General features: G+C 28.6%; 3 protein-coding genes and 1 long non-coding RNA gene across 6 annotated transcripts in view; 2 read left to right on the forward strand and 2 right to left on the reverse strand.

Annotated features, from left to right (window-relative positions):
- LOC149031404 (uncharacterized) overlaps positions 1 to 4,401 on the forward strand; it is a 151,770-nt gene extending 147,369 nt beyond the window's left edge. Inside the window, exon 2 of the long non-coding RNA XR_016177814.1 lies at positions 4,303 to 4,401. This is a non-coding gene — a long non-coding RNA (uncharacterized LOC149031404). The remainder of the gene's footprint in view (positions 1 to 4,302) is intronic.
- LOC107065376 (STING ER exit protein) lies at positions 1,398 to 4,401 on the forward strand. The gene is made up of 4 exons (XM_015319005.2): positions 1,398 to 1,621; positions 1,698 to 1,854; positions 1,944 to 2,172; positions 2,280 to 4,401. The coding sequence occupies exons 1-4, from the start codon at positions 1,501 to 1,503 to the stop codon at positions 2,424 to 2,426; spliced, it is 654 nt and encodes a 217-aa protein (XP_015174491.1). The 5' UTR covers positions 1,398 to 1,500; the 3' UTR covers positions 2,427 to 4,401.
- Positions 2,707 to 12,607, reverse strand: LOC107065377 (uncharacterized). 3 transcript variants are annotated; one of them, XM_015319009.2, is made up of 10 exons: positions 12,469 to 12,607; positions 11,501 to 11,726; positions 11,295 to 11,423; positions 7,338 to 11,113; positions 7,014 to 7,251; positions 6,762 to 6,939; positions 6,488 to 6,679; positions 5,859 to 6,401; positions 5,545 to 5,781; positions 2,707 to 5,471 (listed from the first exon to the last, which is right to left on the reverse strand). In XM_015319009.2, the coding sequence occupies exons 2-10, from the start codon at positions 11,692 to 11,694 to the stop codon at positions 4,398 to 4,400; spliced, it is 6,561 nt and encodes a 2,186-aa protein (XP_015174495.2). In that variant the 5' UTR covers positions 11,695 to 11,726; positions 12,469 to 12,607; the 3' UTR covers positions 2,707 to 4,397. The 3 variants fall into 3 exon arrangements, with proteins under 3 accessions (XP_015174495.2, XP_015174494.2, XP_015174492.2); XM_015319008.2 differs by having other exon boundaries at positions 5,865 to 6,401; positions 11,283 to 11,423; XM_015319006.2 differs by having other exon boundaries at positions 11,283 to 11,423.
- On the reverse strand, positions 12,467 to 14,814 carry LOC107065352 (uncharacterized). Its single transcript, XM_015318958.2, has 5 exons — positions 14,442 to 14,814; positions 14,203 to 14,363; positions 13,985 to 14,126; positions 13,669 to 13,790; positions 12,467 to 13,581 (listed from the first exon to the last, which is right to left on the reverse strand). Exons 1-5 carry the CDS (start codon positions 14,578 to 14,580, stop codon positions 13,138 to 13,140), a joined length of 1,008 nt encoding a protein of 335 aa, XP_015174444.2. The 5' UTR covers positions 14,581 to 14,814; the 3' UTR covers positions 12,467 to 13,137.
- Positions 14,815 to 14,894: the final 80 nt, after the last annotated feature.

A 14,894-nucleotide genomic window follows, 5' to 3' on the forward strand; every position in this document is an offset into this window, starting at 1 on the left:
TGATATACCTTTAAATTATCGATCATCTAATCTCGATTGGTGCTCAATTAACGCGGAACCAATCAAAAACAATTACAACAAATTTGAACATTTCAATTTATAGTTATCAAACGTGTGTTGTTTTTGTTTTTATGAATAATACAATCTTTTACTAAAATATTTTTAGTATCAAGTTTACTGGTTTTCTTACTATTATCAATAATTGAAAAATGAATTAAAAAAAGATTTTGTGAAAAGTGTATACGCCATCTTTAATTTGATCATGTGTAATGTCAAGTTCCTTTCACTAGTTGAATATCCGCAGACAGTTTACGAATATTTTATTTCATAGTTTGTCAAGGACGCGAAACCACACCAGGGATAACTCCTACTTGATCGATCAAACCCTTACGACCAAGTCGCTATAATTTCCCTTATTTACGATTTCAGGGTAAAAAGTTTTTTATGATAGATAAAACAGTGACATATATAAATGCGTTGGCCCACGCACACACAGACACAACTACGAATATTTTATACAATGTCAGTAAAGGATTTATATGAAGGCCCCTTAAAATGACGATATAGTAGTAGATGATTTTTATTTCTATGTTTTATATTTATTTGAAATAAAATAATTAATTTATCAATTTATTTTAATGGAGTTCACAAAATTGAATACCATCTCAGACCTCTCGAAAATCAAAACCTAAATTAATAATTATTTATTATTTATATCCTATTACAGAAAGCATTGTATATAATAATGAAAGATTATTAATCTATAAAATGTTATCTTGGTTTTATCTTTTTAACCCCATTAAAATAATTCCATTTCTTTCTCTTCTTATCGCGATCGATTTGATATCACATCTTGACCTACAAAAGTACATTTAGTAAAGTAATCGAATTTAAGCTCTACACGATTAAATGGATGATTAGAAAATCAAATTAATATTAACGAACCTTAATTAATTAGTCTAATTAATATACTTTTGTGTGAGTTTCCATTCAAACTTGTATTCATCTTTTAGATAATTGTTACAAAGATAAAATGAACGAATTTTTTATTATTGATATAAATAAAATCATCTAATAATAATATTTAAATGCATTAATAACATTTTTTAAAATGTTAATGACTTATAAATATAATTAACAGGTCGTGAGATTTAATGTTGATAATAATTACCGACGAAGATAAAGTTATATCGATAATGTAGAATTCTACATTACTTCCATAAAAAAACAAAACATGTTTAATTTCTTTTTCTACAAATTTAAATTTATTGCATAAATTTATAAACAATTATTAATAAATAATTTTTAAAAATTTTGTTTTTTTATTGACAAATTTCATTTTACGCATTGCCAACTAAAAGAAAATATAATTGAGCGATTGCAGCGCCATTCGCAGTATGAATTACAATGTGCGTGCTAATTGTTTACGCGTAGCGAAGTTGTTTATAAAATTATTTGACATTTTTATTTGAATAAAAGTAATTTAAAAAGTGAAAGAAAATGCCGAAAGTAGTTTCAAGAAGTATAATATGCTCTGATACGAAAGATCAAGAAGAATATGGCGAAGAAAAACCATTACACATTTATTACTGTTTATGTGGTCAAATGACGTTGATTTTAGGTTAGTTTCTTACAGAATTTTATTGTCATAAGATTTCACGTAAAGAACAATTATACATAAAATGATTATATTTTAGATTGTGCTATTGAAAAATTACCATTAAGAAAAAGAGATGGAGCAAGGGTTATTGATGGCAGTAAACATGCACATAAAATGACCTGCGAACAAGATGAAGTCGTTTACCTTAAGCGTCCAGAAGGAATAGAAAAACAATATCGACAAAAATGTAAAAAGTATGTATCACTTAATTATTTTTATAAACAATCAATATAAAATATTTTTATGATACTTTATGATTAATATAAAAATTATGGTTATACAGATGCGGTCTATTCTTGTATTACAAACATGATTTAAATGTGAACGTGGTGTTTATCGTGAAAGGTTCAGTGATAAAGAGTTCTGGAGAAGGTCCAATGACCGATATATATAATCAAGTAGCAATTGAAAAACCTAAGAAGATAATGGTTACTAAACATACCAAAAATATGGGTAAATTCAGTTCAGTAACTGTATCAACGATAGACGAAGAAGAAGATGAAATTGAAGCAGTAAGTTGAGCAAACTAATATTTGAAATGTTTATATAACATTTTAAATACTTCAAATATTTATTCAAATATAATTGGGACATTTCTAAATGAAATTTTAATTTACAGAGAGAAGTTGCTGACTCGTATGCGAATAATGCAAGAATTATAGAAAAACAATTGGAAAGAAAAGGTATGAATAAAAGAAAATCAATACCACCGACGGAAACAAATATTAAACGGACAAGACCTAGAGGAACTTTATTAGATGTATAGTTTTCCAACAATTTTTGTCCATATCGTCGCAGTAATTTAATAATTGTGATATATTGTAAATAATACTTTTCTGTAATTATTAATATAATTTTTTTGAAACTCTTTAATTTAAGGTAATCATTGGTATAATTTAATTAGTAAATATATTTTTAACACTTTTAGATGTTTATTAACATTACATAAAAGTAATTAATATACAAATGACTAGATTATAAACATTGCATAAAAATTTACATTGCAAAATATAGATTAGAATTTAATAAATAAATATATATTAACGTACAGTATTGCTTAAGGCGAAGCAAGAAGTTTCTTTTTCTTTTTGTATGTTTTGTAGATGTTTCGATGAAGATAAAAACAAAATTATATTATTCTAAGATAGTAATAATAATCTAGAAAAGTTAAATGTATATTTTCAATCGAATTAACTTAAGTCTATAATATATAATAGAACAAAAAATATAATATTATCGATTTATTTCATTTTTTTTTCTTGTAAATAATATTCGCAAAACATAACTTAGATCCAAAAAATATCACATACAACGTTAAATAAAATTGCGTATTTTCTTAATAATTATTTCATTTATTTTACTATAGTATATCTTCATCGATCGACAAAATGAATGAATATGAAACCTAAACAAAATGTAATGGAAAATTTCAAAAAATTTGTATACAATATGTGACATTTTTCCTTACTGTTCTAAATATTATTATTATTATTGTATATAGGAATACAATATATTTCCTGCATTCTAAATGTTATACAAGTTTCAAAAAAAAGTTTTTGATCAATGAAATAAATATATATTTATTATACTATGGCAATATATTTCTTAAGAACCAAATAAGAAATTATGATCATAATTTGTCGTTTTACAGATATACTATAGAAATAAAAATGTATGCTAGAAAACATATATGTATGTAGTTAAAAAAAAAAAACAAAATGATAAATATGGCTCTATTGAAAAATAGGGAAAGGGATTAATTTTTGCAACTACCTAAAAATATATTATAAGTTGATCGTATAATATGTTATCCTTGGATATAGACAGAAAATGTAGTTGCAAAACGTTTCAAATACGTGTCTCTCTACGTGTGATGTGTGTGATATATGAAATTGTTTTTTGTCAAGTTTCATCATCTGATCTTATCTTTGAAGATATTCGTTTGTATAATAAGTACTATAAAAAACGATCATTTTTAAAGTATTCAAATTTGCTTATTGTTTGTAACAAAAGAAAAGAAAACGTTAAGTTAATTAATCAATAATTGAAAACTCTTCTAAAAAAAAGAAAAGATATTTTATAAAATCACGATCTTCTTTCATTTTTGAATTTAAAATTAAACCTAAGATATTAAATATGATAATAAAAAAAACATTCGACTGCACTGTTTCACAAACAACAAGACAATTATTTACAGTGCTTGATCAAGGAGAGAGAAAAATGGAAATTATTTAATATAAAATAAAAATAAATTATAATAGAAATTTTGTCATCGATAAACGTACGTCAAAAAAGGAATGCGATTAAAATATTATACATACATATATATAACGTCTGACCGTGTATACGTAGCAATATTTAATATTGTAACAAAATCACATGCTATAGAGCCTGTAAGAACGTTGTATGCATATGCATATTAATACGCGCACACGCATAGACGTATCATCAAGTGTGTGCATTTAGATTGTGCCTTAATATGTATATATATATATATAATTTAAATTGCAATAATCTATATTACATCGAGCATGATTCGTTTCATTTATCACGTTCTTATAGCTGCGTTTAAATGACTTCTCTATGCGTGTTCATTATTATTATTATTTTATTATTATTATTATTATTATTATTAATATTAGTATTAGTATTAGTATTATTATTAATATTATTATATTATTATTATAATAATATAGTAATGTATCTTGGAAAAAAAGATTATATTTCATATGCACATTTAAGTACTTATCTGAGATGACTTAATGTCCGTTTTTTTAAGTATAGTAGGCTCATCTTTAAGAAACGTGCCCGATCTAGAACCCACCGTTAATTGTTTAGGAGTCTCTTCGGTATGGCACTTAGTTTTGATCTTATCATCGTTGATTTTGGAAGATAATTTTTTATTGACAAGGATCGGTTTGTTCGGTCTATTAGTGCCAGATTTAGGGGATGATTTTCTACTCGAATTATCCGATCCTTGTTGTTGATTAGCGCTGTTATCTTTCTTTTCTCTTTTAACGATCGAATTAACCATAGCAGTCGATTGTACGGTTTGTCGCATATTCATTATCCGACTGGGAACATTGTTTATCGACTTACTTGATATATCTGGTGTCTTGGCAGCATCCAAAAGATTCCTACGTAAATTTGGGGAACCGTGATAAGCGTTTATAGCTGCTGCCCTACTTCTACTAGCAGCTGTTGAATTCTCCAATGATCTTGGTGGCCTACGCGTTATCGGTACTGGATTTTTCTGTTGCATCGGTGACATATTCTTCTTCGTTCTATCATAAATTTGTGTTTTATTTATATTCTTTCCTAATGTTGGTGATAATTTTTGTAACGTATTAGATTTAGGATTAGACGTTATTTCTGTCATAAGACTATCGGTAGACATTGATGTATCCATTTTGTTAACATTTTTCTTTGCGATCGTTGGTTTGTTTTTAGATTCTGCTAATGAATCTACGGACAATCCGATCTCCGTACTTTTTTGTTTAAACGATGGCGATTCTGGACGAGTTATACCGCAACTTTTACTTATCACATTTTTCTTCTTGTTCGGTCTGGTTATGTTAGATTCGGTCAAACTATCAGACGATAATGCTTTTACGTCTTTCTTTACGGGTAGTTTTACTCTCGCTATTGGCTTTTTCTCGGTCACTCGTTTTGTCGCTGGACTAGACGTACGTGATGAATCTGAGGAAGAGATCGTAATTTTTCGTCTTTGTATTATAACTTTATCTTGATTCACTGTAGCATTCTCTTTTGGTACAAATTTGGTTCTCGGTTCTAAATATCTAGACTTTACCTAAAAAATCATATTAATTAATATTATTTTAATAGAAAGATATTATATATTTGTTATATTAATTGTTATTTACTTCTATTTTATTGGGCCATGATTTAGGTCGACTTGGAGCATCACTCGTACTCGGTTTATTATCCTCTTGTAATTTCCTTTCAACGGGATCGCTTTTTGGTTTGTTTAAAACTTTACGCGTTTGTTGTATCGATGGCATTTGTTTCATAGTTTTATCGTTGTGTTCGGATATAGCCATTTTCACCCGTTTCAAATCTAAATTTCGACTCACCGAACAACCGGACGATGTCTTTGAGTCCTTTGCAATAAAATACAAAAGAAAATAAATTTAATATTAAATTAATAAATAATAAATATATATACATCTCTAATTACCTTTACCTTCAAAAAGTTCGAATGCCTCGATTGACATTTCGACGTTTCGTGTGGTAAAATAACAAGACACGCCAATTCTTGAATCCTACGACGAAGTTCCAAATCCATTTTTAACCACGTCGTTGATCTAGCAGCTCTAGCTGCTTCCCTGACCAAACATTTTTCAACGCGTGCTTGAATTTTCTTTAAAAATTCAATAAACAAAGGACCCCATTTCAGCTTGGTCTGAAAATTATCCGTTTGCAATGGCAATAACATTTTATGCAACCTTGAATAACTTTTACACGCTTGTTCAGGTGGTAAACGTTCTGCTGCTGATAAAAAGTTATCCTCCAAACGGCTTATGTTCCACGTTAAATCGCGACCAAGCGATTGGAAATTTTCATTGTTTAATATTGCAGCAAAATTGTCGGATAAAAATTTCAACGTTGTTTCTAATAAATTAGAAACCATTCTGTAAACTGGTTCCGCCCAGCGTACATTTGGCAAAGTTGCTAATAGCTTATCACAATCCATCATAGTTTGAAGTACATTATCTGTAGACTACAAATTAAAATAATCAAATTATTAATATATAAACGTTTAGACAACAAAAATAATTATTTATAGCATTGTATTGTTATACATACCATATGTACTATATGTTGTAAATAACATTTTTCCATTAATTCTCTCGGAAGGGTTGCAAATGCTTTGCATGGCCATATTCGTACAAAATGTCTTGTTACCCATCTTAATGATTTACGATATATTTCATCCAAACCATAAGCTGCTGCCAATGGCATACATTCCAAAACACCAACAGCACACACTTGACAAGGCTAACAATTTTATAAATATTATAGTATCTCACATATATTTAACATTCAATTAGGAATATGATAAAAAGATAGTAATATTTACTTTATGAAAAGAATGACAATACTTGACTTTAATAGTATATCCAATAACTTCTTTAAGACCTTCTAAACAAAGCATATCAGCCAGTGTAGCTAATTCAACGATGCTTATGGAATCTGGTATATTACTTTCCCCACTGTATATATGACGAAGCGCAAAATTTACCGCGTTGTAAGAATATCTGTAAAATTATTTTCAAATTAATATTAATCTTGATATTTTAAATTTCATTAAAAGAAATATTATTAAGTGTACCCTTGTAAGGAAATCACATTTCCTGCACTTTCAATCCATCCACCGCTGAGTATTGCAGCAAAGTATTGACAACGAGAACTTAATATACATTTATGTGCTCTAATTCGTTCTCCAGATACATCAATCGTAACATCTGTATTAATTTCTTCCGAAAACATTCTTAACAAATCTTCACCCAATCGATTGTGTGGTTTGCCACCAGCCAAACTTGATGTTTCCGTTTCTTCTGTACTTCCATCTATAAAATAATAATATGTTTTAACATATATAATAGTTTTATTATATATTATAGTGTAATACGGTTATACTGTAAAATTTACATACCAGCACCAGAACGTCCCATGCTACTTTGCATGCTACTAATATCACTTTCAGAAATGATACCTTCAGCTTCCCCGTCCCTCGTTAATTCTTCAAGAGGTGACTTTTGTTTGGATGGTAAGGAAGTACTCATGACAGAAGAAAATACTCGAGAGAGAGTTCTAACAGAATCGTTGGTTCTCGACATAACTAATTTACTTTCGATCCATGATGTTTCTGGTATACTACTACTCATACGATAAACAGCCCTGTTTTCCTTGGGCATTAAGTAATCAGAGGTATGAGAATGTCCAGATGTTTCTGTTAAATCAGAGAGTCTAACGAACTTTGAACTAGGCTTTTTCTTATTCAATTGTAAATCTTTTACATCGTGACTAATATGATTATTCTTATCTACTTTAGATACAGACGTATGATTGTTATAAGTCCAATCAGGTTTTACATAATCTGGACCTTCCAACTCACATTCTATCTTCTTGATAGTCTCATTTAATGATTTATGAGTTTCTAGTATTTTATTGCCTGTCGAAGGAATAATTGGATGTATGTTAACGGTAGTTTCAACATCTCTGCTTAGTAAATCTGATAATTCATAATCACGATTATCGCTGTTGGGAGATGGTCCGCTACCACTGCTAATGTCGAACGTTTCACTTTTACGTGTTTGTCCATTAGTACTTTCTGTACAAGTCTTACCCCATCCAGACATATCTGAATACTCATCTTCGTATATTTTTGTATCGTCATCCAATGGCTGTTCTCTACTGTCGTTACCTAACTCCTTGTATTGTTGATATTTAATACTAGCACGTAATTCTTTATCGATAATTTCTATATGAGAATTTGGTGGAGTATCTTTAATATCATACGCCAAACATTCTTCCGTAGATGTATCCATATTATTATTAGAATTACTTTCCAATTCGTGCAACGAGTTTGAATTTTTATTATTTGTTGATGATTCACCACCACCTGCAGCATCGCTGAGAGAATGACTAGAAGAACTTTGTTTAGTTTGCATCTTCTTTAAATCCCTTTGATCTACTGATAAGCTATGAGCTCGTTTATGTTCTTTTTTTATTATTGATTCTTTGTTAGGTGTTTGTCCATTACCATTAGCACTTTGCGTTTTATCGATGTTCCACGAATGACGTTTTAAAACCGATCGTGATGAGGATAATGTTCGTCTTCTTACTATCGGTGAATCCGATTCGATGAACATGAAAACACCGCGTTTGGGTTTTTCTTTAATTGATTTACTCGAATGAGAATCTTGATTCTCTTGAAGGGTCGTAGAATTTTCGTTAGTAGCAACTTCGTCTATTTTTTCTTCTATACGTTTATCAGTGAACGACGATAAATTTCTTTTATGCATCGTTTTAGGAGGTGGAACACTTTCGGTCGTCTTTTGAGGATCCCCTAAATCTATGAACATAGAGAATATATTTTTCTTATCGACTTCTTCAACATTTTTATGATTCGTATCTTCTTTAACAACTTTTTTATTTTTTGGAAGATCATTTTTATTAGATATATCGATATAGAATTCGCAGTAAGCAGCTTTGTCACTTTTTGGTGGCTCCACTTTTTTACATTCAACATTTTCTTCAGTAGGTGTATCATCTTCTTTAGATTCTACGTTATTTAAATTGACGAAAAAACCTAAACTACCGTGTTTCTCGTGACTACTAGATCTTATTGAATTTTTAATGCATTCAGGAGTGGAAAAACTTTGAGACATGTTAGTCATGGAACTATCTCTCGTTGTTGATCCTGATTCACTTTTTGTACAATCGCTCATATCTACAACCCAAGCGGTCATGGAAGAAGACATTCTTGATGGTTGTTTATCTTTAGTATCATCCATAATAACAGAACCACCAGATACGATTGGCGTTGATTCCGTTTTACGTTTTACGATAGGACTATCCATTGGTTTGGTAAAATCTGATGTGCTTACCCCACCAGATATAATTGGAGCTGTTTCATTTCTTTTAGTTTTTCTGATTACATCTACCAATTTAACATTTTCTATATTACAACCTACAGTAACTGGTAAGCTACTGCTAGACTTATATGCACTATCGTCATCTTCGTAACATTGAAACGTTAATTTATCATCTGTTGTTTTATCCGCACTAGAAGAATACGATGTATCCGAATTGGTAATACTATTTTGCAGAAGATAATTATTTTCTAATAAATTTGGATCAATTTTAGATTCGTAACTATCTAAAGATAAATATCCCGAATGATACTGTTGTATATTTGTAGCTACTTTAATATCAGGAGTAAAATTATTTAATACGTCATTGATAGGTACAACCGTTGTTGAATCCGTAGTAGGATTAGAAATCATATCACTATCTACACGATGTCCCGAATATTGTGGTATGGCACTTTGAAAAACAAGATTGCCTTGTCTACGTTCGTATTCTTGTCGTAATACAGAAAGTTTATCGTTCGAATCTAATTCAAATGTATTTCTTCTTATTAACAAAGGTTGCTGTGCATTTTCAGTTGTATTTTTATTAGTCTCTTTAGAATCCGTCGAATCTTTCGTCGTAATATTCAAAAGTACATTATTTTCATCATTTTTTATATCACTGTTTACATCTATTTTATCTTGAGAATTATTGATATTTGTGCTATTATCTGGACAGGGTGAAGCATGATTACTTTCACCGCTATCCGCTTCTTTTATTTCTACAGCTAATGACTCTTTGTTTGTACCTTTATTCCCGTCATCTTTGCCGATTAACGTTGAATTTATTTTTGTTATCTTAGGTATATCGACAACTGGTTGAAAGTATTTAGTTATTTTCATTTCCGGTTCAAATTCGGCTATTTTATTACATTCATTTTTTTGTATGTTGGTTACTTTAAATGGACAAGTAAATTTATAGAATTGATCAGTAGCAGTATCATGCGATTGCAAAGTCTGTGCAAAATCAGCGGAAACAGACATATAAGGTCTACTTGCATTTGTACCAGTTTGTACATCTTCTTTAACGTTAATATTTAAAATTTCCACTTCGTCGTTCAATGAAGACGCATCTATGAAGTAATGATTACTTATATTAGAATTACTGCATGCCGATGAACGCGTGAAATCAGTCAATTTGTGCTGTACTTTCTCCGCACATGAATTTTCCACTTGAGTACAATTATCATGCACTTCTTCATCTTCCAACTTTTCTAATACTTTCTCTTTACATTCGTCATTATCCTTTGGAACAGATTCGGAGGTCTCATTTCCACCTTCGCTACCACAATCCGATTCATAAAATGGATCATTGAGAACTTCATTTTCGTACTGGGTGATCTCGTCGTTGTGCAATGTTACTTTTTTATTAGGATTTTCTATCGACGAACCAGACGAATATTCATGTTGACTATTCATAGAAGAGCTCGTAGCACTACTGTCATTAACAACATAATCCATTAATGCTATTTTATGTAAATCTTTTGTACGACGCGAATCACCATAAGTAGTTATGGTATCATCGTGTTTGCTATCGATAGCTGGTACATTGCTTTCATGATCGGTTCGTGTAATACTAGTTGAAAGCGTTGCATCAATGGTTGAAGTATATGATGGTAATTGAGATTCCTCCAAATCTACATCCAAATTATTTTCTGAAGTTATTGTTTCAAGATGATTAATTGAATCAGCCATTTCTAATGACATTGGACTTTTATTTATCACGACATAGCGTTTCTCGACTTTCACATATTGTTCAATTGTATTGCTCGTTGGTGACCATATTTTATGTACTCTGTTGAGATCAAAAATAATTTAATCAATTATCATATATATCATGTCAATAATTTAAAAACTTAAAAATATTATTTTACAAAAGAAAATAAATAAACCTATAATATAGGAATAATTATGAAGAAAGTTTTTATTAAATATCAAATAAAAAAATGATGTACCACTATTACTTAAAAGAAAACCTTTCACTGAAATCTGATCCATTATTGAAGTAAAAGAAACTTCTTATAGGTGGTTTAATAGAAATATCACGAATAAATACTATTGGTTGCCATTTCTCTTGTAACAAGTCCAAATTAACGTATAAAGATCTGTAAAATATAATGAAATATTTTATAAATTTATACGATTAACATTTTTTCTTTTGTATTAATTTAAGTAAAATTACCTTAAAGCATGTTTCAAAATTTGATGAATATCTTTATCGTTAATTTTATTCCCTTGTTGAATATGCAATTTTTGAAATTGCAAAATTAAAGGAAATTCACATCTGTTCAAAGTGTAGATTGTTTGACCTTGTAACAATTGTTGTACTCTTTCTATATTTCCATTTTCCCTGTTGTCTAGCTTTTTTGCAGCCATGAGACATATTTATTTTTATACTACTTGTTTACCTTTAATTTCAACAAAAATATTTCAATTATTAATTATAAGTTAATTTTATTTGTCATATCACTGATACACACACACACACACACATATATACTATGCGTATAATATGTATGTATATATATATAAAATATATATAATTATATAATTATAATTTATATTTATTAATTTAAATATTATTTTTAAACAATTAATTACAATATAAAATTCATATAAATATTCTTTTGATTAAATTTTTAACAGTCATTTAAATACTTGTCAAACAAACGCACATCTGCTACACAAGATTAAAAAACAAACAATATTTGAATAGGTTCCTTTTTTTTTCTTTTCTTTTCATTAAATTATCTCACACAATAATACAAATCAAATATTTGAATATAAAACGTTTGTATTAAATTATAATAAAATAGTAACGCGTATTACAAATTTAATTTATTCCCGGTTTAAACATTTTTAAAGTTAGAATCTAAGAATATGGGCACACACCGAGACGATTACTGTCAATTTATGGCCACTATCATTTTGTGTATAGATAGACGTATTTAAATATTTCCAATGCTAGAAATAAACATATTCAAGTTTATTCTTGAAAAAATTCCAATTGTAATTTTTTATATTTCGTTTCATTTAATTGTTAATAAAATAAATGAAGGATAAAGAAAAATAATACACGAAGTATCTTAAAGATAAACTTTAGATGAGAATTTCTTAATAATTTATTGATCGTACGTCACACATACGCACCTCGCATTATTTTATTCCAGATGCAATGACAAAATATCCGCGAATTATCTCGACGATATTCAATGTCTACCCTTAAAAGCATCTCATGAACAAAACTGTCAAATCTTTTGATAAATTCTTTTATTTATTCGTATAATAAATCACGTATTTCTTTGTTATCCTTAATGCACAACCGCAAATTTGAGAAATGACGATCCCAGTTCCGAAAACATAGTAGAGATACTAGGAATCACCGCTAGATGGTACTAGTGATTACTATCACCGATTACAAATTTCAACCAATCCCGTTGATAGAAAATAATTGTCAACCAATCAGATAAAAGATTTAAATATAAATGATTATAATCAATTGTAATATTAATTTGAAAAATATTCTTTAAAGTTTTGATATAAAAAACAATGTTTATAAAAAATGATCAAGGAAAAATAATTTGAATTTGAATTTGAATTTATTGTTAGTATTTGTATTGCTGTAAATAGTTTTACATTTGATTTATACAAATTTGATTGTGTGCGAAAATACAAAAAACAAACACACACATACGCACAGAGAGATGTATATTTATAAGCATTGTTTATGAATATTTGATATTATGGTATGTGTATACAATGCATACATGTGCTACAATTTTTAATCTAAATCGATTAAATGATTAATGTATTGTTTTTTCATTTAACTTCATAGCATACTATATTGTCGTATCCTTCATCATCTTGACTAGTAACCGATGAAAATGATGAATTTTCTTGATTATTCGATTGACATTGAGGAAGTGGTTTCAACCAATCACTCGTAACAATTCCCGTTTGTAAATGTTTTAACATTATTTCTATATTTGGTTGTAAGACTAGAATAGTTCCTTTTCTTAAATGTAACTTCAAAAATCTCCAGATATCAATTTGTTCTGATTCCGATAAATAAAATTCAAAAGGATTATTCATGACTACAACGTCACTAGTTTTTACGATCTCTGATGCATTCTCAATCTTATCATGCAAGATTTCAATCCTGTCGTTCATTTTGTATTGTTTTATGATGCTATTTTGTAAATCACAAAATTCTTTATTCATTTCTATACCAATTATTTTACTAGCATCGGTATAAACGTATGCCTAAAATATTCAAATATATTTTCTTCATATCACATTTTGTATTAATTATAATTATTTAAAATGAATATTATATGTTTGTTTACTTACGCCATACAAAACTGCACCCAAACGTGATCCAATATCCAATACCGTTTTACCTTCTAATGTTGGTAATAAGGTATTAAATATAAAATATAAAGCATCTCTTGACATGGAATGTGAAATAAATACTAAAAAATACATAGTATAAATACATTAGAAAATTGATATTAACCCCTTGCACTATAATTTTTAATGTGATGAGTTGCATGCCACGTTTGATGTTATATTTCTTGCTTCTTATTATTGGTCCATAAGATTGGTAACGCTTGTTTAAAGTGCAAGCGGTTTCAGATAAATATTTTATAATTTATAATAATCTTACTTAATGGTTTAATATCTCTTGATCCACAGTTGTTACAATAATATTTTTGAAGTTTTCCATTGTCTATTAATTCATTTATATCGTCGTCATCATAAAGAAATTCATCAACGTGCAATGTTACGTTAGAATCACAATCTGAATTCTGTAAATAATAATTTGAATGAATGATTAGGAAAATTTGAGTAATGTTTTAATTATAAATATATATTTATATTTACTTCTCCTTTTTTGGGAACTTCTAAATGTTCTGAAGATAATATTCCATTAAAAGGAACCCTCTTTCTTATATCATAAGCTATTGAATTTAATAAGAATACGGGATCATCTATAATACCATCCTCCATATCTTTCCTTAAATCATGTGTGACTGCATGTTTATCTAATTATTTCAAACAAAATTAATTAAAATTTGTAAAAATCAACAATAATATAAATAATTTGTCAAAATTGTACAAACCCGGTCGACAGTCGAATATATTTTCCATAGGTTTCCATTCTTGTAAAATAAAAGCAAAAAATTGTTCAAGATCCTTTTTGTTTAAATTTCTCATCAAATCGGTGAATTGTTTTTTTGCATTTTCTAAATTAACAGCCATCTTAAAGCATAATAATAATAAGAAGAAGAAGAAGAATTTATTTCACTTAAATATGTCTTTTGAAAAATGAATTATTATATGTCAAGACTTGTTATAATAATTTTTAGTCAAATAAATGAAGTTTGTTAGTCATTAAACTATAAACACAATTTTTCCACGTGATTTTATTCAGTTCAGTGACTCCACGTTTAGGGCACGGGCATTTGAACTTTTAAAGGTTATGTTATACGTTTTATCAAAGAATATAGAATTATATAGGTAAAAAACTCATTTTAGTTATCACCGGGATCACCAGTGGGCGATAGTAGGTACTT

This window comes from Polistes dominula, unplaced genomic scaffold (assembly GCF_049000335.1).
Source record: "Polistes dominula isolate Pdom_NZ unplaced genomic scaffold, Pdom_raw_medaka contig_21, whole genome shotgun sequence".
NCBI lineage: Eukaryota > Metazoa > Arthropoda > Insecta > Hymenoptera > Vespidae > Polistes > Polistes dominula.

Coding starts and splice junctions, on each gene's coding strand:
- LOC107065376 (XM_015319005.2), top strand. CDS start 1,501: ATGCCGAAAGTAGTTTCAAGAAGTATAATATGCTCTGATACGAAAGAT. Junction 1,622..1,697: donor TCAAATGACGTTGATTTTAG/GTTAGTTTCTTA, acceptor ATTATATTTTAG/ATTGTGCTATTGAAAAATTA. Junction 2,173..2,279: donor AAGAAGATGAAATTGAAGCA/GTAAGTTGAGCA, acceptor TTTAATTTACAG/AGAGAAGTTGCTGACTCGTA.
- LOC107065377 (XM_015319006.2), bottom strand. CDS start 11,694: ATGGCTGCAAAAAAGCTAGACAACAGGGAAAATGGAAATATAGAAAGA. Junction 6,402..6,487: donor TACAACATATAGTACATATG/GTATGTATAACA, acceptor TTTAATTTGTAG/TCTACAGATAATGTACTTCA. Junction 5,472..5,544: donor CATGGCCCAATAAAATAGAA/GTAAATAACAAT, acceptor ATGATTTTTTAG/GTAAAGTCTAGATATTTAGA.
- LOC107065352 (XM_015318958.2), bottom strand. CDS start 14,580: ATGGCTGTTAATTTAGAAAATGCAAAAAAACAATTCACCGATTTGATG. Junction 14,364..14,441: donor TATATTCGACTGTCGACCGG/GTTTGTACAATT, acceptor TGAAATAATTAG/ATAAACATGCAGTCACACAT. Junction 13,791..13,984: donor AAGAGATATTAAACCATTAA/GTAAGATTATTA, acceptor TGTATTTTTTAG/TATTTATTTCACATTCCATG.